At 44.8% G+C, this 22,750-nt stretch overlaps 1 protein-coding gene across 13 annotated transcripts in view; it reads left to right on the top strand.

The window, feature by feature from the left end:
* The window catches only part of robo1 (roundabout, axon guidance receptor, homolog 1 (Drosophila)), a 218,689-nt gene that overhangs the window by 171,888 nt on the left and 24,051 nt on the right, over nucleotides 1-22,750 (top strand). For all 13 annotated transcript variants that reach the window (XM_085796063.1, XM_085796058.1, XM_085796056.1 and 10 more), the window contains 11 exons: nucleotides 4,119-4,276; nucleotides 8,908-9,028; nucleotides 10,276-10,414; nucleotides 10,620-10,747; nucleotides 16,012-16,136; nucleotides 16,355-16,526; nucleotides 18,161-18,366; nucleotides 20,269-20,350; nucleotides 20,529-20,697; nucleotides 20,792-20,958; nucleotides 21,058-21,179. In XM_085796063.1, the coding sequence (XP_085652189.1) occupies nucleotides 4,119-4,276; nucleotides 8,908-9,028; nucleotides 10,276-10,414; nucleotides 10,620-10,747; nucleotides 16,012-16,136; nucleotides 16,355-16,526; nucleotides 18,161-18,366; nucleotides 20,269-20,350; nucleotides 20,529-20,697; nucleotides 20,792-20,958; nucleotides 21,058-21,179 (1,589 nt within the window). The remainder of the gene's footprint in view (nucleotides 1-4,118; nucleotides 4,277-8,907; nucleotides 9,029-10,275; nucleotides 10,415-10,619; nucleotides 10,748-16,011; nucleotides 16,137-16,354; nucleotides 16,527-18,160; nucleotides 18,367-20,268; nucleotides 20,351-20,528; nucleotides 20,698-20,791; nucleotides 20,959-21,057; nucleotides 21,180-22,750) is intronic.

The following is a 22,750-nucleotide window of genomic DNA, read 5'->3' as shown; positions in this document are numbered from 1 at the left end:
TCCCCCTGCTTCCCTCATGGTGCTAGCCATGTCTTTTTCTGTTTCAAGGAAAAACCCAAAGCCAAAGGCAAGACCCATGCTGTGCTCTGTGCCTCTGCAGGATTGACTCTGGGTGCCTTCTGATAAATCTTTAATTCCCCAGTGGGGCTGTTTTTGTATCCCTCCAAAGATTTGTGGGGAAGCTTGTTGTACTTGGTTTAATTTCCTCAGAACAAAGCTCATCTGATCTTCCCACCCAGACTTGTGTGTGGCATTAAGTCTTCATTTTCATTAATGTTGGAGGGGCAGCACAGGAATCTCATTTTAATTTGACATTTAAACATCTGTTTTCAATTTCCTGGGGCGAAGATTGCATGTGCGAGTCTGTGTGTGAGTGTGTGGGTGGACAGGGGATAGTTTGTGGGGGTGATGAACCTGGGAGTTTTCGGAGCTGAGAGCAGCCATCTCGGCTGACCTTTAAAGGAGGGCTTGGGTGTAAAAAATAATGGCAGCTAATTGTGTTAGCCTCAGCACAGCTCCAATTTGCTACTGTGATCCTGGGAAACGATTTATCATAAAGTACAGCAGAGCGTGGTTAGACTCAGCTTGGCAGGGCCCAACAGATGTTTGCCACTGGAAACTAAACCTTTGCTTTGATAGAAATGGCTGTTCCATGCACAGTCAGCTGTTTTGTCTGTTTTGTGAGACAGCTAGATGAGAGATGATTTGTTTTTGTTTTTTATCCTACTGAAGAGAAGAAAAAAGGAAGTGCAATGCAGAAGAAGAAGAGATCCGTTCACCTTGACAAAGTGTATTGATATCTGTCCAGGTCCGGATGTTCGCTCCGTTTCATCCTATCATCGGCATATTTGAGTAAATCCAGGACGGACAAAGAGGCGTCTTCATGCTGGGACCTGTGACTTTGGCCCATTTCCACTTATTAAGCCACAAACTGAAAATCTCTCTGTACACACACAAACACACACACACACACACACACACACACACACACACATTGAGTTTGGCCTGCCTGTTAATAGCGAAGGAAATATTATCTGCTAGGGGACAGCTGCAGGCTCACTAGAGAGACAGAATGGTAGAGTAGGCTCATTATCCAAAACACATACACAGACCGCACACACGCACACACACACGCACACACAGACTATCAGGACAGCACACAGCATGAGAGCCTCTCTATCCCATTTTTTCACCCAATTCTGGGTCCCAGAGCAGGAACAGTGGGGGGAGGCAGGCGAGCATGGCCTTGTGCAGTACACACACAGGAAGGAGGGACGCTGGATACCTTATTTAAACCAGGGGGGCCAGAGGCAACCAATTCCACCACAGCTCCGGATCTGACAGGGCTTCTGGCGGAAGAGTCGAGGCTTTGTACCCCATCCAGCACTGGGTCCATCTGTCTGTCTGACAGACTGTCTGGCTGCCTCTGCTTCCCTCTCGCTCACTCTGCCTCCATCCCAAAGGATTTTGTTTTCCACTACACAGATGTTCGGGACTGTCTGCTGGGCCGCACTCAGCTGTGTTTATAACAAAGAGGTGTTGGTTTGGAGGAGCAGAGAGGGCAGCGAGGTGGGGGAGTGAGTGCCGCGAGAGGAGGGGTGGAGGTCACTGCGCTGTTGGTGTAAACACTGGATGATGCCAGCTCTCCCTCTGGCCTCCAACTAGTCGATACAGCATCCTTTTTCTCTTTTTTCCCCCCTATTTTCCTTCACACACATCCTGCGGTTTATTTTCCACTGGGACAGATGCATCTGCATGTTAGCCAACAGAGTTACAGTGAGGCCAGCAGGGGAGATAAGAGATGAGGTGCACTTAATGTCACAGTTAAAGTTCCTGCTCACTCACCCAAGCGTTCCCGCATTAGCTGTGCAGTAAAAAACATGAATTAGCTCACTCATTCCTCACTGTTAAGTTCATAAGTGCATAGACTCTTGCTCAACTGGATATTGCTCAATCATTATCAGTGATCCAGGATGTTACTACTTTTGTACTTAAAAAAAAACAAGAGAAGAGACATGTTTGAACATTAAAAAAATGCACTTTAGCATTTATTCTGAGTCAAGCAGCATCTTCAGTGTCTGACTCACCTTGATTCCCAAGGCTAACTTCTACAATAACGCTCTTCACAGCAGGTTGACCTTGCTGTCACAAATAGAGACAGTGTTTCTTCAGTTGGAGCTGGTGCTCTAATGGATCGGATGGTTGGTGTTTACATTTGCATTCCTGGAGGACTGTATCTGCTTTTAGACGCAACAAATGAGCTCACTCGCCAAACAGCTGCACTACCGAGTTTGATTCGGATCAGAGCGAGTGCAGAAATCATACACGGCCATAATCATCATTCATCTGTGTAACAGCACAGAGTGAATATGTCCGTACATGTATCGGTGGCTGCGGCATTCAAGTCACAAAATATGTGACAAATCCCTTTGCATTGTGTCTGATGGATACTGTCCTGTCCCTGTGCTTAAGAAATGAGGCTGGGGTAATGGTGCAGCTGTTCAGTTCAAGATGTGGGTTTGATTATGCAGCAAAAGACTGGGGAAGCTATTATCACCCATCTGCCTCTAAAGCCAGGTCCCTACTGTTGGATTGGATTCCCACTTCCCATTAGAAGAGACGGAGAGCAGTATCTAACAGAAACAGCTTAAAGGGTTTAGTCAGGAATTTGTTGGCTGTCAGTAGGTGAGTGGTCCCGGGGTGAGTCGGACTTTGATCTGTGACTGAGGTGACTTTAGAGTGAGCTGAGGAGCGTGAGACAATAGACGGCAAAAGCTCAGTTTTATCCCCAAAACACAGACGAAATAACTCACAAGCATCCAGTCGCATTACTTTTCCATGAATCCAGGGGGATAACAATGCACATGCACACACACTGCGCTGACCTCACATGCTTTGTGTGTGGCCCGAGTTATGGCCTGAAATTTACAAGCACTGTTTTCATATGTTTTTATATGTATATGCAGCAGATCTGGGAAAATGATTACTGGCACGCCGTCCGCAGAAGTTCAGTTTGTTGCTTTTTCATTACTTTCTCTCCCTCTCAATAAACCGCCAGTTTATCTCTAACACCAGAGATATGGAGTTCAGAGATATGCTGTTCCTCTGCCCCCTAGAAAATAGATATCCATTGATCGGCTTTGTTGCAAATACCAGTTCATTACGATATTGATGTGATATTCTGATAAGGCAGGCAGGCTAAGACTAATGATTTTAGGTGAGGCAGGTGGTGTAATTTTGCAGTCAGCCCCCGAATAAAAATCAGAATGGCTCAGTTAATCTCTTTAAAACTTCCTGTCTATTCAGTAGCAAATTTGTATCAACAAATGAGATCAGGGAATGAGAAGCTGCGGACCTCTAATGTACGAATAATGGAAATTCATGGCTGTGTCATCTCTTTTACCAGGGGAAAATCAATGCAAATAAGAATCATATCCTGCATAAGTTCTTACCAAGGCAGCATTTGGTAGATTGGATATAATGTAGATTTTCATCAGTGTCAGGACAGCATGGGTTTCAGGTGGCAGAGGATGTAAATATGGAGCATCAGGGAGAGATGAACAAGTGATGATGGAGAGGTGATGATCAGCCTGTATTGAAGTCTGTGTGTGTGGTTGATTGCATGTGGGTCTTTTCATTTCGGTAAACAAAGAAGAAGGTCATTGCTATTAGAGTAGATGATGTGCACAAATATGTGTTCATCACTGCTGTTGTAAAGTTTATTGACAGCAACGTTCCACGGGAGAAAAAGAAGGTCATTAAAAATAGTAACTGTATAGGCCTCGTGTAGACAGTGGGCTCCACCATATACACGTGTTTTTTATTTAGTCAATACGGTACGCTGTAAATTTTGATGGCCTTACCGCCGTTTTCATTGTGGACTGTGTGCAGTAAATCAATAGTGATGCCCGCCCAACATTTTGTCATCTGTGCAGAGCTAATTATCTGTGTCTACACACCTTGACTGCTGTTTTACAAGCTGCCTTTGGCTTCATGAATGTAGCAACCGCTTTAAGTGTTTGTTCTCATCTGATTATTTAACTGTTTCCTTGCAGCGCCACTCCTAAAAAGAACATTTTGCTAACGTTTTCTCTGCTCCTTTTTCTGTTTCCCTGCAGTTCTTCGTGATGACTTCAGACAAAACCCTGCAGATGTGATCGTGGCGGCAGGAGAGCCAGCGGTGCTGGAGTGCCAACCTCCTCGTGGGCACCCTGAACCCACCATATCATGGAAAAAAGATGGCGCGAACGTTGACGACCGAGACGAGAGGATCACTGTGAGTACAGTCACTTTTTTTTTTTCTTTAACCTGTGGTGACTTAAATATTGTTAAGGTGAACACATAGTCGAATGAATTGATGGCTGGAGACTGCTTTGCATGTGATGATGTGTTTAAATGTAAGAGATATAATGACCCAGTGATAGAGGTCAAGTCATTACCAACACCTCAGTGTTTGTTGAAAGTCTGGTTTACCTGCCTCATTATTCATGTAAAGCAATTACCAAACTAAAAGCGGCCCATTCTTGTGGCTGCAACCTAATGACAGAGGTATAGAATCAGTCTTGCTCTGTTAGTCAGCAGTGGTGCACTGATTAGGGGTGGCTCGCTGGAGGAGGAGAAGGTTGCAGCTCCTGCAGAATCCTAACAACTCCTTGCATTTGATTTACAACCAGACCACCAATTATTTCACTTTAATTAGAACAAGACACTATTAGCAGAACAGCACTACTGTATCCGTCAGCTCTACATGCTTGCTTACCGAAGAAATGTCTTGAATAATCCTGGTCCAGCTGTTTCAGCCAAACACTTGGTGTCCACACAGTCATTTCTCCTGAAACAGGAAGAGACTTCTAGTAGTGTTTGATTATACTGATTGGATGTGTGCTTAAGGGAAATAGAGACTCTGACTCAGCACTCGGCTAACATAAGCAGGTAGTGAGTACTTCTCAGTGGGTCTGGATCCCATTTTAAAATCTGACTGTTAGGGTTTCAAAGGTCTGACTGCACAGTGTGCAGTTGTGGAGCAGTCAAATAGTTTGGCCCCCAAGTGCTGACGATGGTTAACTTTACTGTACAGTCATGGAAAATCAAATCTCCCCCAGATAATAAATACAAGGTCCTAATAAAGATGTTCCACTTTGTGTGTGTGTGCACACAGCTTAGTAAGAAGTGCAGTCTCGGCTTGTTGTCCTCAATACATTTTCATTACTGGCGAAGTCAAAACAGTGATTTATTGCCACTGACTGTCTTCAATAGTGGAGCGAACATGACTAAATACAGTCTTGCCCAGTGAAGGCCTGTTGGATTTGGGCACATTGAATCCTTTTATACTGCCTCCTGAACAGTGCGAGTCTGTTTGTTTATTTATTTATTTATTTTTGCACAAGCAAAAGATTAAGAGTCCGTGTCTGGTCGCTGACCAGCATAATTGAAAGAAACAAGCGCAAAATCTAGTTTACAGAGAATCAAATCATATCTGCTCCTGAGTTGAGTCAGTAGGCACTGATAAGCACGCACTCTCCTTGCCACAGAATGAACTCTTGTGGCCTCAGAGGAATTCACTGTCTGTCTTGTGTTTACACATTCCCCCATCCGTTCAGCTAAACTGCCCCTCTGTGCCCACTGTTGTATTATAGAAGCTGGTTTGAGCAAGATGCAACATCCCATCCTCCGCTAAACTGACATTAAAGACTATTCCTTGTAGAGATTAAATCTTCCGTGCATTCACTCATTTTTGTCAATTAACCATTTGCAATTTCTTCATTATCCAATAAGAGACTACCCCATGCTGGAGTGTTAAGGCGAGGTACATTGAGGACAAAGCTTCACTGTATGGCTCCTGCACACACACACAGCCTTTCCCTTAATTATATTTTATCCTTGCTGAACCCACACTCCCTGTTCTTTTTTTTGTAAATCATTTCCACCGTAACATAATTTCCACCCCCTGCATGGTGGAAGTGAGGATTTATCTCACTTCTGTATATGTGATTTTGTGCACTGATGAGCGAAATCCTCTGAGTAAACGCTGTGAACGCTGCTGCTGTAACACAGGCTAAATGACTCAGAGTTGTGTCCTCGTTGCCTGCAGCAGTGTTGGAAACTGAAAACAGGCACTGGTGGATTTAACAGCTGGTGTTTCTCACTGCAAACTTCCTGTCAAGCACAAAACCTCACACACTGACTGTTCCCAAATGACCACTTTTTTTTCTCAAGTGGAGCTAGACGTCACGTATGACCATCTAAGTACAGTATGTGTAATCAGCTGTGGTGACAGATGGGAGTCTGGAGGTTGTCCTGTGGACACCCATGTTAACAGATCAAGTTGTATTAGAAATAGGCCGATCATGGGGCAATGTGAAGAATTTGTTTATGGTACAGTGAATGCATGACTACAGAGAGGGAAGCAGAGGGAGGAATCTTTATAATGTGATGAACAGCTGAGCTCCTCAAAGGGCCTCCTCATGCAGCCTGCATTGTTGTGTTTGCTTCAGTCAATTCCTTCCACCATGCGACGTGCTGGAACGTGCAGTCTCCTTGGTGATCACTGGTGATCAGAGCGAGGTCCCGAACCACCTGCAGTGGGGATTTTCTCCTGCCGCTGCATTTCGCTGGGATGGGTCGGCTTGGTGTTGCTGGCTGCAGCACAAAGGCGAGGGGGCGAACTTCAGACACAGACGCATCAGAGGAAACCCTCCTGTTTTTCTATCTGCTTCAGTCAGCCGTGTGCAAACACCAATGACATGCTGTGTGCCACTTCACATATATATTCATGACTTCATGTGGGGCATTTGTGAAAAGTTTCCCACTGAGCCGTAAAAAAAAAGCGAGGCAGGTCTATTACCCCTGTAATGCCGCTGTGCCACTTGGAGCAGCTGGCCACATTCCTCTCAACTTTGTCAAACAAGTCTTTCGGGAACAACGAGGAAAGGATAAATAAACAGAAAAACAGGAAAGATGCCAGTATTTAAGCCCAGACCATTGTCTGTCTTTGGAGCAAGAATCTGTCGGCAGCATTATAAATGGCCAAAATGCTGCACATTGTCCTCCTCCTTTTGTGCAATAGTTGTGGCTAATTATCAGCCTGGAAAATGAACTGCTCTGTGAATACCAACCGAGTGCATGCTGAATAGGGGCTTTTGCATTATCAGCATTGCCAAATGACATGAGACAAAAGGCAACAGGATAGAGCCATCTCCCTGTAATGCAGGGATAATGGTCAGATTGTGGGGGCTTTCAGCGGCCCTGTGTGTTGCGCTGTGTTGTGTGGGGAGGATATGCATGCAGAGAGAAAGAGGACGGTCTCTGCATCCATTTACTTCAGCCTGCTCTCAGAGTCCCTGCTGCTCCGGCACTCCAAATATGCCTGTGGAGAATGGGAAACTGCCACAGACAGAGGTAAGAATATGGATAGAGTGGACAGGCCCTTAAGTGGATCCTCATGTCAAAGCCCTGTGGTACCAACAGTGTGCCCCAACCCTACCCCCCCCCTCCCTTCTTTCTCTGCTGCACAGTCTGCCCTGACCTTGGGCCTTTGTGAGTGTCACAGTGTTTTAGCTGTTAAGCCTTTCCTCAAACAAACAGTAACATAATGATACTTCAAACCCCTCCAGCACCACGGGGTACCCTAAAATAAGCCGGCGTTCGCAGCCCCTTCACTTCCTTCTTGCCTCCTGCCTTTTTTTACCATGAATATTAAACAAGGCTGAGGACTTGAGGAATGCCTCTGAACCAGAAAAATGTGTCCAGTCGCATGGGTTGTCCTTTTTAGACTTCCCCCGGCTGCTTTATTAAAAAAAAAAAAATCCATTAACGCTGTGAAGGTTTTCCGTCATGTGCCAGTGGTGAAGACTTGGGAATGCTCTGTGATGTGCAGCTTGCATGTGAATACAGACGTAGGAGGGCTTGCGTGTAACATTGTAGTCACAGGGAAAGCAGGGTTTTTTTTTTTTTTTTTTGCAATACCGTGTGTCAAGTTCCCCGTCAGTGGCTCTTTAATGACAGTATCCATTACGCGCTTGCAGGTGGTGGTCCTGGTCTTGCGGGGTGATGTGTGCATTTAAAACCTTAAGCCCCATCAAGGCAACAGAGATCACTGGTCCACCATGCTATTGTCTGTGTTTGCTGTGACTGGCATGGTTGTCAGCTGGGAGAAGGGCTGAGGGGCCTGAGCTGCCTCTCTGACTGCCTGAGAACAAAGTGTCTCCTCTAGCCTGTAATCAAAGCCCTGGGAAATAACAGACATGACATTCACCTGGACAAACACACATTCACTGCTGGGTGTGTGCGCTGTTCATAGGTGCTTGAGTGTACGTTAACTTGCTGTCACCTGTAGCTCTATGCACACACAGAAAGAAATTAAGAAAGCTATTCTTTAAAACATTCCTCAGACAATAATAGACAAAAGTATCCTCATGCTCTTTGAGGCGACTGCTTGCGGTCCTGCGGTGCCTCAGGTGTTCCCTCTGGGACTTGTGGTTGTGTTGGATTGGGAAAGTGTTCTTTGGCTCAGCTTACTCCAATGAGGAGGAGGAGGAGGAGGAGGCCCACTGATAGTGATTTAGACTTCAAGTGGAGTCTGAGAGGGAACAGCACAAAACTCAGGGGTCAGGTCAACTCAGAGCAAAAACCCAAAGAAATAATAATAATAAAAAAACCTCTTTAGCACCAAGGCAAAATATGTTTGTGAGTGCATTTTATCATTGTGTTGTTATGGCCGTTTAGTAAATAAATGCTCACAGACACTGTTGTGAGCAATCAGGAAATGTTTTCTAAGTGTGAGCTATGCTGTTTTCTTTTTTCTCTGTGTGTCAAACCACAGGCCCCCGAGTGTCCCTCTGATTCTAATATTGCTGTTTTTCCCTCTCCTTGTCTAACCTTTCACCTCCTCTTCTTCTATTCCTGCAGATGCGTGGGGGGAAGCTGATGATCACAAATGCCCGGAAGAGTGATGCCGGGAAGTATGTGTGTGTCGGCACAAACATGGTTGGAGAGCGGGAAAGTGAAATAGCTGAACTCACAGTACTTGGTAATTAATCTTTTTTTTTTCCTCTCTATTAGAGTGCTTCGGTCTGTTGTCTATTTTGTTTTCTGTCCACATACAACAACACGTGCACGCACACTCTGTTTCTCTGCAGCAAGAAACAGGATCCAGATGTTAAGCTGTGAATCTCAGTCTCCCAGCGAAGTAAATGGTGTCGCTGACCTTTATCAGATACAGTGTGCAATGACCTCCAATCTCACACCTTGCTGCGAATCCCACACTGACCCCGGCAGCTTCTCTCCTCACCACCAGCTGCCCTCTATTTCATCATGAATGACCTATGACCCTGATACTCTCCTGTGTCCTCGAGCGGACACAGACTAGTCCAGACTCCTGATTTTTATCCCCGGCTCTTTCACTTCCTCCACCTCGTCTCCTCAGGGACCTCATAATCTGTCAGAGGGAGCAACAACAATGGGAGTTTCACAAAGATAAATAATCGTACTGAAATAATTCTGCCAGGGGCTGAAATGAGGCCAGCCCGTAGCTTTTGTGTTTGTCCACATGAGTGAGTATCGCAACCAAGAAACTCTGGTTAATCATAAACCACCTTGGTTAGTTCTTTTGGGGCCTGAGACCGAAGGAATGTTTTCAGAGCAACTAAAAGCTATGATTTTTTTAAGCCGTAGAAAATCTAGAAAATAAACATTGGAGATGCTGCGGTGACCCTGTACCGCCGGGATTTGATGACCAGATACTAGAGTCGGAGCTGGACTTTAGGTCGCTGTGGTTAACAAGATGACAAAAGGGGTTAGGCTGCGTGTCCGGGACTTGTCCAGCGTCCTGTCTTCAATTTGTTTAATGTTGTGTCATGTGTAATTAAAGCCAGATACTGTACCACAGAGTAGTTAATGTTTCCTGGAATGACTTTTGTCTTATGACTAAAGTGTACTGACTACCCTCTATAGTTCAGCCTCTATTTTTGTCTTATGTATGTTGTTAATCATAAATTGGAATGTTGTGTTGTCATGCCATGTCGCAGCATACAATTTGATTTCATTAATCTGATTTCACACATTAAATTCAATTATTTAATTTAAGCCGCCCTCCAAGATGTCATTTTCCACTGGGTTTTATTCAGTTTCTCAATCTAATTTCAAACTGTGCTTTAAAGTCTTGCACAAACTTTTTAAAGGATTCAAAGCTGACATTTTTTGTTTTGTTTCCAGCATCATCATTCACTGCCTTATGATGTGTAACTTGTAACTTTTGTGCTGCTCTCATCTTTGCAGAACGTCCTAGTTTTGTGCGTCGCCCTAGCAGCCAGGTGGTGTTAGTGGACCAAAGTGTAGAGTTCAGGTGTGAGGCCCGCGGTGACCCAGTTCCCACCGTACGCTGGAGGAAAGACGATGGTGACCTGCCCAAAGGAAGGTATGACTCACCAGTTGGTTAACTTTCATCACACAATACTTCCCTCCCTCAGCCTCTGCTGGTCTTTGTTTGATCCGCTGCTCGCTTTTGTGCGTGTCGTCAGCTGACGCTTGGTGCATGAGTGTGGGTGTGAATGAGTCTGCCTTCATAGTTTTTGTGTGAAGTTTTATTATGACAACATAAACGCATTTATGTCTCAATTCAGATACGAAATTCGTGAGGACCACACCCTCAAGATCCGTCGTCTGACCTCAGCTGATGTAGGCTCCTACACCTGCGTGGCAGAGAACCTGGTGGGCAAGGCGGAGGCATCGGCAACGCTCACCGTCCACGGTAAGACAGAATACACACTGTTCAGGCTGTGCAGTTACCAAAAGTATTTCATTTACAGCACCATGGACGGCCATTATAAATTAATTTTGGTTTATTGTGCAGCTTGATTCCAATGCAATTTCGTCCAGCCACATTGCAATAATAGCCTTCAGCTTTAGTGCTACATGGTCATCACTTTCAACTATTCTCTCTCAATTAGCTGATTGATTTCTAATAAAAAGAAAGGCAAAAATCTATAACAGCTGTAGAGCTGCACACATGGGATCTCGACAACAATCGATTTCATTTGCCCTATACAAGTGGCATTTCTCCGGAGGCCTGTCTTCCTTCACATTTTAAGACATTCAGCACCATTTGTGAACCTATGAAATATCTCTGTGTCTCCTGTGGCCCTCTCCATTGGACGTCTTATTAACACAGTTGGAATATAAAGCAGCCGGTCACAGAGCGTGAACATTCAGAAAGGAGCCATTCAGAGGAACTGGGGGGCTGGGATCACCCCCCAAACCCTCCTGAGAGTCACAAGAACACTGGGGCTATTTAACGCCAAACTAATGGGAATGTTGGGAGTCGGGTGAGGGAAGAAGCAAGAAAAAGGTGGGAGGAGGCTGGCAGCGATGGAGGGTGGGATTGGATGGAAGGACGGTGAATGTGTTGGTCTTGGTGGCGGCTCGCCACTGATGCAGAACGGGCTGGGAATTGGGGCTACGGGCGACTGCGGTGAAGGAGATAGAGCGGTAGAGGGGTTTCTTGCGGTGAGGTCAGTCATATTAATGTCACTCACAGGAGTCAGTGTAGCAGATACATAAGGAGACAAGGCAATTCTATTCGTCTGCCAACCCCCCACCTGCAAACACAGATACTTCATCTTCACATGGCTACCCTGCAATTATTTCTTGATTTTCTCCTCAAGACAGCAATACTCAGATCGGAGGAGCAAGATTAGGGCGCACCTGCCAATACACCCATCAATATATCTACTTCTCTTATTGCCTTTTCTTCACTCTCTCCCCCTCCCTGATGAAAGCTTAGTTAATGAAAGGGAACAGCATTGATGCACTGGTTCAATAAGCTGTTTTCCTGGCTTAGAATCATATGTGAAAAGCTTAAACCTCCCTTGTCCTCAGTGGAAATAAAATGTCTTAACCTCAGGGCAATTCCCTGTCGGCCGAGAATCAAGGCACTGACCCTCTTTTCATACATTATGCCTTTCAACCCCCCCTCCCCATGTTATGAGAGTTAGACAGGCGTGAAAAGTGAAGTAGAGGCACTTAAATTGATTACACTTAAGCAAAGAAGAAGCTCCGCCACAGACTTAAAGGACAAATGCAGGATGCACTCTCAGGGTGTAAAATCAGTTGTGTAGCATAAATCATAGGATCCAACTGTCACAATTGAATCCAACTGATGCCTGAACCTCTAAGTTTTCAAAGTTCCTAGAAGAACCATTTCCATCTACTCCTCAGATGCCTGAGCTTCATCCAGACCAGGACACGAATGAGGAGGCCAGGGACGCTGTGGGCACTGAATAGTCCAGTTAATTAGAGACAAGCAGGCCACAGTCCCACGCCCGGAAATGACATGCTTCTAATTACAGATGCGGGCACAGGAAAGGAAAAGAAAGACTGGTAATTGTAGGTCTAAACAGGCCAAACTAGCAGAAGCAATGTATAGGTAGTGAGATGTCGCTGTCGTAGTGAACACAACAGTAATGTGGGGGGCAAGAGTTTAGTCTGTGGGTTTAGTGGGCGCTGCTGTCGCTCTACATCAGGAGTTGGAGAATAGTGTGAGTGCTGAGCTACTGCTTAAGAATTACTGAGCTGCTGAATAAAATCATTTCGGTGGTGAACTTCTGGCAGAGGGAGCTACACCACAGAATGGGTAAAATAGGGCAGAGTGGAATTAATGTAAATATTCTTTGAACTCAAGTTTTTCTGCTAAATCTGCTCTGATGTGTAAATGGACGATAACACTAACAAAATTAAAATTGAATGTTTAAAAAAGAAAAATTTAAATATAGAAGCCATTCCCTGCGGTGTCATTATGCAATTTGCTTATCATAGCAGTATACTGTGTGTAAATAACATTAGAAACATTATAGCAAGACACACAGAATTGAAGATATTGTCTTTCAAAGCAGACCCCTTATAAGAGCTGGACAGTTTGTGAGAATAATCCAGCTCTGTGTGGACAGAGGGCGATTTTCACAACTTCCGTGGCGAGACTGTCAATGAACAATGTCAGCATTGTGGGAGTGGGCGCCCTGGGCTATTTTTCTTTCAATGTGCTCTGGTCTTGTTACTAACTTAATCAATGAATTATTGTCTTACACGCGTGTCCGTCAGTCTGCTACACCTCCTTTGGACTTATAAATATGTCAAGTTCAATATTTCATTGATTGATGGAGGAAAGGCATAATTGGAAAGTCACCTGGTGTATTTAGAGTTTCATCGTAAAATCATTAATCTAAGCCACATGAGAGTTGTGAGATGGGTTTTGTGTCGACTTTAGGCACGAGTACATGTGTGTATGTGTATATTTAAAAGCTCAAGAGTCAGACAAAAGCATGTTGATCTGGGGTCTGGTACGGTAAGATAATGTTTACACAGGAATTTCTTAATCAAACCTCATTGGTGGATTTCCACCATAGGGATGTATAGATTTAGACCATTTTGGACATAATTCAAAAAAGTCAGTCTGTTGTGTTTTTTGTTTTGTTTTTTCTCAGCTGCTTAAGTTTGCCACATGCAGTGATTTATGTGTAGAAAGATCTTGAATGCAATGTGAGTCCCCAGAGCAGCGTTGCTAATAACCCATGTAAAGGGTCTGGAAGGAGATTTGGAACTGCTGCCAAAAGAGTGAATGAGAGGAACTTTCTTGTCAGCAGTGCGTGTGTGTGCTGTTACACTGATGATAAATACCAAAACCTGTTAGGGTGCCACATAGAAAAAAACTGCTGCTTTGAGTCAGGCTGTAACACAAAGTTGTGAGAAACGCATCTCGGCTGGTGTACAGTTTACAAAACATCAGAGTGGGTCAGAATATTTAAAGCACGCTGCGCTCCTCCCAATGGGAGTAACTATTAATCATGCCAAATCCTCCGCATGCAGTCCTGGTCTAGTGTTGATGTAAGGCAGGCTGAACAGCAGCACTGCTCAAATCCCCCATTAACATCTCTGCTGTGGTCTTTGGTACATAGCCTGCCTCCTATTGGGCTGGAGGCCACAACGCCTCATGTGTGTTTTACTCAGCCGCTCTGATCAGCTTATTGATAGAGACTCCCTGTTGCGCGGTAAGCCAGCAGAAAGCCCACAACAAAGTAGCCCGGTCAGATTTAAGGCTCACCTCTCCCTCCAGGTCCACAACTGTGATCACAGCAGCATGGGAGAGGTAGGGTTACCTAATTAAAGGCTTAGACACACATGAATGCATGTGTGTAGGTGTTGTAGGAGGGTGGGTTGTGTATTTGTGGGTGTGTACATTCTCACGATTGTGTGCATCAAGAGCCTCTCACACATGGCGGGTAGCGGTGAGCGTCTTCTTCTGGGGTTGTTTGATGTAAGTCTTATCTGCATTTTAAAGGCCAGCGATGGGCAGGGGGAGGAGGGAGGGTTGGGTCATTACTCTGACTGACAGCGTTTATGTTTCCGAGGGAGCCGTTGGAGCAGACAGATTAGATAAGGTGAGTGATTGGCTGGGGGAGATTTATGGTCAAAGAGTGACAGTTAACATTCACCTTGTGCTTTTATGGACTGGGTGTACATTTGCAAGGCTGCGCTTGTGGGGGACGGCGATCTAGCGGCTCCTCGGGGTGCTCTAAACTTCATTAATGGTGCAGAGATGTTCACCTTCACACAACACCTGGAGAGAGAAAGAGAAAGTAAACAGAGGGAGAGCGGGAAAGTAAACAAAGCATGATGGCGCTCAGCATAAAACATCTGTTGTGTGTGTTTCATGATATTGTCTGCCATTTTTGTCATTTTTTTGTTTTTGTTGTTGATTCAGATCTTCTTCAGTTAATTCTCTTGTGTGTGTGCATTTTTAATGTATTCTTAAAGAGTCATGGTAATTACTCTTTGTTGTGAGCATCATGTGGTCCCCAAGGTGTTGAGTCGAGGGTGAAATATGACATGTCCTTTATTCACTGAATAATAAACACATTATTGTTTGTGCTTCATGGACATCACATTGTTATTTCCCTTATCTCTGTACTCTGTCATGCTGTTTATTATTTAGTTATTCATCTTTGGGTTTTTTGTTGTTGTGTTTTTGTTCCCTTTTTAGTCGTGTCTGGTAAGTTGAAATGTCACCCGTCACCTATTCACCGCCCTGACAGAGACAGGAAGCTGTCACAACCCCCTTCATCCTCCTCCTATCACCTCTCCACCCTCCAATCAGCACTCATGTTTCTGTTGTCATGGGCAACAGTGACAAAAGGACATTAATGGGTAAAAATATGCTCAGCTTGGGCCTCCAAGGTAAAGCCGCATCATTTCATTCTATTATTTTCCCCCTTTTGTGCATTACCGAACACCCCATCTTATTCATGGACAAATTATGTCTGTATTTCAAATGACAGCTTTCAGATTGCTTTTCTTCATGTACAACACAGCCCTCATATAAATGGATTAAAATGTTAGGAGATTTAATATATTTGAGGACATATCCACAGTCTTTCAGAAATGAACATGTAAACTGTCCTGCCTCTTGCCAGCGACATTTAGGGTGTGTCTCCTCACATAGATGGCCTATTAGACCACCAAGATCTTGTGTCTGCTGCAGAAATGAATGGGTGACATTGGGTTATGCCACCACACTTAGCCTGAGATGGAATTTGTCATTAAGATGCATAGATACTACATACCGGTTGAGGTCTGTGCTGTTGGAGGGTGTCAGCGTGGACAGATGGCTCAAATTTATTCCCCATTTCCATGTAAATTTTAATGGTGTATGCCCTTGCCCATGCAAATAAGGGGGCATGGGAGTAACCCCTGTTTTTTCTATTCATTACATCTATAATATGCCTGCATTTTAAATTTGATCAGCGCACTATTTTAATCTCCTGTGCACACACCATGCAAAGTTTTGAAACAGAGCGTATAACCTTAAGATTAGATCTGAATACAATCAGCTGCAGTCAAATTTGTTTTATTTCATTCAAATAACCTAGACCACTTGTAACTGTAACATTGTGACAACTATAATAATATACTCGGGTGTGTTTGTCTATTCAATGGCTAACCATTGTCATGACTGTCCTCCAGTGCCCCCGGCATTTGTGGTGAGGCCGAGGAACCAGGTGGTTGGCGTTGGCAGAACCGTCACCTTCCAGTGCGAAGCCACTGGAAACCCACAGCCAGCCATTTTCTGGCAGCGGGAAGGCAGTCAGGTAAACAAAATAAACTATAATAAAGGCTTTCATTTCAAAATGATCCCTGTCAAATTGGAAAACATTCAAGCCTGCTCATTCAGCGCTTTGAAAAGAGCTATTTTGAAGGCATAGTTACATGAGATGGCTAAGACAGATGTTTGCGTGTGTACTCCAGTCTTGCCTTATAAAACTCTATGACTCTCTGACTATATGGGATCTGTTTTCCTCCCCCACAGAACCTGCTCTTCTCCTACCAGCCTCCTCAACCCTCCAGCCGATTTTCTGTATCCCAGACTGGGGACCTGACCATCACTGATGCCGAACGCTCAGACGTGGGCTACTACAGCTGCCAGGCCCTCAACATTGCTGGCAGTGTCATCACCAAGGCTCTGCTAGAGGTCACTGATGGTAAGAAACCTCACTTTAAACACAGTCTCTGCGCACAGCAAAAGCCTGAGAGAGAATTAGAGGGACACTGAGTGGATGAATATTGGTATTTCAGATCATCTTTGGCTCATGAGGATAAATCCGTTCATCTGAAATTCTGTGGTCCTACTGTAGAGCGTATTAATATCCGAATTGAGGCTTGTGAGGTTTGGTCTGGCCTGTTCAGTGTGTTCCTGTCAGAGGTAGAGACTCTCTGGTGCCTGTGCACCCAGACCATGGCTCAGTATTTGGCTTCATCGGCTTCACACTGGCTAATGTCTCCTTTGGTATTCCATGGCTGGCTTGCTGCTGTCTACCGTTGGAAGACTGTGGCTGTGTGGTGAGGTCTGGATTGGGTCCTCTAATTACTCCGCTAGCGAATCCCTGTCAGCCTGGTGGACTAACCTTGGTTTCATTTCCACCATTCCCACAGAAATCCTGGCAGCTATTATTTTGTCTATGACACACCTAGATTCATCCCTTCATTTCACCAAATGTCCTTACTCAATTCAAACCTACAACGGTATGCTCCGTCTCTCTCCTCTTCTCTTTCTCATTCTGTCGTGCACTCCGGATAATAATAACAGTTATTAAAGTGAGCAGGCCGCTCTGAGGCCACAACTTCTCCGCAGGCAGATCTGGTAATTACAGGTCATGCTGACAGTGTTTTAGTAATTGCACCATCCCCGGCACAAAAGCAAAGACAAAGCAGCCCAGAGATTGCACCACAGCATGGCTCTGAGGATCCATGCACACATACATACATCATTATCTGTTGCCTTTACACTGTGTTTGGTATTAATTTGATTGCTCCTCAGTGAATGTAACCTGCTTGTAAATCAGTGAAGATGACAGCAATGGTCATCAATAGTGCTATGAATAATAATAATAATCAGGGGGAGGCAGACAGCCTATAGCAGGAACATGATGAATCACACTCAGTAGAGACAAAATAAAAATGAAAAACATCTTCTTCCTTTGCCTCCTCTTCCCCCTGTTTCCTCTGCCTCTCTGTCTGTCAATTACAGGCTTTCTCTCCATGCCTTTGTTTGTTGTTTGTGTCTGCTGGTTGAACAGCCAGGGTTCACGGGCTGTGAGGCGGGGAGGAGGAGTTTAAACGTCCTCATGCTAATAACATTGTCGGTTCTGGCTAGATGTTTTTTAAGCGTTTTCTCCCTTGTTTTGCGTTTTATGGCTGGGGGGATGGGCCGTGGGCTTGTTGGCCACGAGCGTTCATATGCTTAGTGCCAGGCATCTGGTAGAGCTGCAGCGAGAGGACTGAAGTATCTGAGCCTGTTTCATTTTAATTATGCTGCTTTTATTTGGCTGAGTTTGACTCCTGCTGCTGAATGATTAGAAAATTGCTTCCAGTTCTTACAATTGGATTTAATTCCTCTCCCACTACCCTTGCAGTTTTCGCATGCTTACATTGCTACATGCTGTTTGTCAGATTCGCACTACTCTCTGCCTTTTTTGTGTTTTCTCACACAAGCTGGATGTAATTGTCTGAATCCTCTGTTCTTTCGGTCCCCGTTACACCACGTGAACACCTTCACAGTTCTGCCCCTTCCATCCCTCCACATAATTACTCATTCTCCTTCCTCCTCCATCCGCAGTCGTGTCCGACCGCCCACCACCGGTTATCCGGCAGGGCCCGACCAATCAGACGGTGGCTGTGGACGGTACAGTGGTCCTCAACTGTGTGGCAACGGGTAACCCCACCCCTACCATCCTCTGGAGGAAGGATGGTGTATTGGTGTCCACTCATGATTCCAGGGTCAAACAGCTGGACACCGGTGCGCTGCAGATACGCTATGCAAAGGTAGGACACCTGGACACAGGTACAAACATACTCCAACCCCTTTTTAACATCAAGTGAAGTAAACATAAACAGCACCCAGTCTGTTTGTGACCTTTAGAGTTAATTTGTAATTTAACTATGAACCTATGAACACCACCTTGCGTTTTTTTTTTTTATTTATATAGAAATTGAATTTATTTAATCAAGATGTTTTACATGGCCGCCTTTAATGTCCAAAGCTATTAAAATAAGCTTCAAGTTGTACATATCACATCTATAATGTGCTGGGCAAACCCCTGCTGGTTGGTAAATAAAGCGTGTGTTCCCTGCCAGCAACCAGCCCTCCGCAGGCTGTCAGTCAGTTGTCGCGGGTTTGAAATGGAGTCTGTGAAGTTATACAGTCTGTAGTTCCTGTCAGTCAGCAAACACAGTGGGTTTTGTAAGTAATGTTGTGTGTGAACATATGTGTGTGTGCGCCTTTGAGATGGCAAGCTGAACGCACTCTGGGGGTGCTGACGTGTCTTCCAGACGGACTCGTCACAGGGTCAGAGTTCACGTCAGTTTGCGGCGTTCTGATGAATGCTGGCATGTCTTGTGGTGACAAGATTGCAGTGTGATTGGGTTACCGGTGCGAGGCAGGCAGGCAGGAGGGGATGCGTCTGAGCCTCGCTCCCGCTGAAGCCGCGTAAAACTCCACAGGCACCGTACATTAATGAACTTGTCATTTCTCCACGACAACATTTTAATCATAACATTTCTGATGCTTGAGGTAATTTATAGAGTTTAATACATTTTCTTTACTGCCACACAGGAAAATACACTCCTTGAGGGTCATTAGCAGGACATGTTCACACTCAATTTATCTCTTTCGGCTTTTCCCCCCTTTGTTTTGCACACACACCAGCACAGTAGCCCTGAGCGTGAAACGTATCACCAGCAAACCACAGCAGAATTATGCCTTACCCACACATATTGAGTGCAGTCGTCGGGGCGGACATTTTCAAACATGTGGCAGTATAAAAATATGCTGTGTGTAGCCTTGCCAGCGGGATACTGTTTTGTGTTTTGTTTGTTAGCCTGTTAGCTAGCCAGATATCTCAGAAAGTTGTCGCAAATTTCAACTAAATTTGGAGGAAACTTCAGTCATGAGCCAAGAAACACTCATTTGTTTTTGGTCTGGATTCGCATTCAGGTACAAGATCCAAGAAGAGCTTTTTTTTTCCAAATCGGTTTTCTCATGAACTACTGCACTTTGAGTGAAGAAAATCTGGCACAAGTACCACATGATTGTCTCCCATTGTGTGTTTTGATGCGGGTCCAGATCTAATGCAGATTACATTTGCCATTATCAGAATAGCAAACTTAGAGGATTGTTCTGCCTTGTTGGAGGATTAGGGAAGTATGAGCTCTTTGAGTGCTTTCCTGTGTTGTTCCAAAACCAACTTGTAACTACAGTACAGTAGAACTGAACATTTCTTTCCACCACTTTTTTCCCAACAAAGTGTATAAATAATTAAGGTTTGAACATATATCTTTAGCATGGACTGTCACCACATCTGTTGAGTGGGGCAGTGATTTCCATGTTTGGTAGTCAGGGGGATGGTAGAGAAAGGAAAAAGGTCTCCAATTAGTCTATGATCCTGTGAAAACCTTTTCCATTTGACTAGGAGTGGCTGTCACTTGGCCTTTCCAGCTGCTTTCCCCCAGTTTCTACTATGAAAGAGATGATACTGAGATTATCAGGCAATGACAGCTGCCTGCTACTGACTCCACCAGAATGTCAATAAGCAGTGCACTGGAGGGAGTGGAGAGAGAGAGACAGAGAGCTGAAAGAGGGAAATATTGTACTACCAGTTGAGGAGACTGTACTGTAACACACATTTAAAGGTTTTTTATTTATTCATGTGTCCTCCTTCCCTCCAGCTTGGTGATGGAGGCACCTACACCTGCATTGCCTCCACACCCAGTGGAGAAGCCTCATGGAAAGCCTATTTAGAGGTTCAAGGTAAGGCTAATAGAGTAGTGTTCAGGTTTTTGTCCATTGGTTTTGTATTTATTCACTTGCTTTGTATGTTTTCATATTATTTATTATGATTTGATGTAAGAACAAAACAAATTAGCCAAATTTGCATGGCTGTGTTTTTTTGTAAATTACTCATTTGTTTCCCTCTCTCTACATCTAGAGTTTGGAGTCGCAGTCCAACCTAACAGACCTACTGACCCAAACCTGATCCCCAGTGCCCCTTCTAAACCTGAGGTCACAGATGTTACCCGCACTTCAGTCACCCTCTCCTGGAAGCCTAATCTTAATGCTGGAGCCACACCCACTTCCTATATAATAGAGGCCTTCAGGTAAAACTTATCAGCTTGTCCATCAATAAATAAATTATTGCACGGCTTTCTTGAAACCTTTTAAATTTTAATTCTCACTCTGTTGCTTCCGCAGTCATGCATCAGGGAGCAGCTGGCAGACCTTGGCAGAACATGTGAAAACTGAGTCATTTGTACTGAAGGGCTTGAAGCCCAGTGCAGTCTACCTCTTCTTAGTACGGGCAGCCAATGCCTATGGGCTGAGTGATCCCAGTCCTATCACTGATGCTGTGAAAACACAAGGTGAGAATCGCCCTCTTACTGATATGCTGTCCAGCTCAGCGGTGCTTTGATTTTTAACACCGGGTCATTCATTTTTGATGTCTTTGCTCCTGCACACAGAAATCCCTCCCACCAGCCAGGGTGTGGACCATCGTCAGATCCAAAAGGAGCTGGGAGAGGTGTTAATCCACCTGCACAACCCCACCATTCTCTCCTCCTCATCTGTCAGGGTGCAATGGACAGTGAGTATCATTTTCTCCCTGAATGCATTATTGCCGCTCTTTCTTGTCACGTTCTCACACAGCTGCAGCCACATGCAGACTGCCATATGGATCATTGGTATCACTGGCCACCGAGGCTCCAAGGTTAGTTTAGTGATATGCCTATGGTCAATTTGTCAGACAACTCAGCCGAGCTAATGTGCTAACGTCCTAGCACCCTGTAGAGGAAGGACAGTGCAGTGAGCAGCCTGGAACGCAATCCAAGTGTTCTTAGTATCCATCTGGCGTGAGCCTGAACTGGTCAGCTGGCCAGAGACCAAAAATCTGCAGCTTTGCCCACAGTGGACCACTCAACCGCCCAGAAGCTTAACTACAGAGCCCAGCCTTCTGCAATAAGCCATATAGTGGCATATAACAGTGTGTGGCGTGCCAGTCTGTGCCCTCTCAGATTGAAAACACTTGACGGCTGTTAAAATAATACAAGTGAGAAGGAAGAGGCGGCCAACTCATGCTCTTAAGTGGAAATGGCTTACAGATGTTAAAACGGATAGGTGGAAGAGGAGGAAGTACAAGTAGAGCTGGGAGCTTATGTTGGTGTTTCTTTGCTGGTACAAACCACAATTGATCTGTTTATTGTACAGTATCATTGTTTGTTGTTGTTTTTTTCCTTATGCCTGTTTTCCATATTAGATATTAATCTGTGTTATGGCTCACTGGGGGCAAAGGACCTCCCTTTTTACCTTTTGACATAAGGCCACCCTTACAGTCCCAGGTATTATGAAGTGCCACAGTGATTGATGAATGGGACAGAGGAAACGTGAATAGGATAGTGACACGTCAAGACTGATTTAAAACATTACTGCCCAGTTACCCTGTCACCCAGGAATGTTCCAGAAAAAACATGCGGCGTGAGGGAGACTGACGCTCTAGTCGAGCACCACAGTTCCCTGGTTTTGTGGTGTTAAATCTATTCCCAGTGTGGAGTTTCACGGTTCTACATTTTCCTTTGTCTCGTGGTAAATGGTTGCACAGTTTTCAGGCTAATGAAGACCACCTGAGCCGGCAGCATATTTTACAGGGGAGGGATAAAGAAATCACTAAAATCTTTACAAGCCAGTGCTGCTTGCCTTCCACAGGGACCTGTAGGGATATTAGCATACCGGTTAGCGGTTTCTCTTTTCTCCAACCATGCTGGATAACAAAGCAACATTAATTATCCTTGGATTTAACTATCAGACAAATCCCTTCCAATTCCAGTCATTGTCTTTATTTAGCTACATCACACACTGTTTAACATGTTGTCTTCCTCAACTTCTGTTGCTTTGTATAACAGATCCACTTTTCACTGTCTTCCTCGACTCCAGCAGCCAGTCAGTACACTGGAGACCAGGACAGGATGAGACAGGCTGTTCTGGGAGCCTGGGTCCTATTTAACCAGCTCCAGACATAGAGGAACCTCTGGCCAATGACCTCATACTGTGGTTTTCACAAATCGCTGCTGCTCCAAATGGCGCATAGGCAGACAGCTGAAAAGAGAGATGTAGATGTGGATGGATAAACAGGAGGAGTGATGTGATGAGTTAGCACCCCAT

Source organism: Trachurus japonicus, chromosome 13, assembly GCF_045865225.1.
Source record: "Trachurus japonicus isolate A0001 chromosome 13, Traja_1.0".
In the NCBI taxonomy this organism is placed as follows: Eukaryota; Metazoa; Chordata; class Actinopteri; order Carangiformes; family Carangidae; genus Trachurus; species Trachurus japonicus.
Note: the sequence above shows the minus strand (reverse complement) of the source record. Positions and strands in the feature narration are given on the sequence as shown.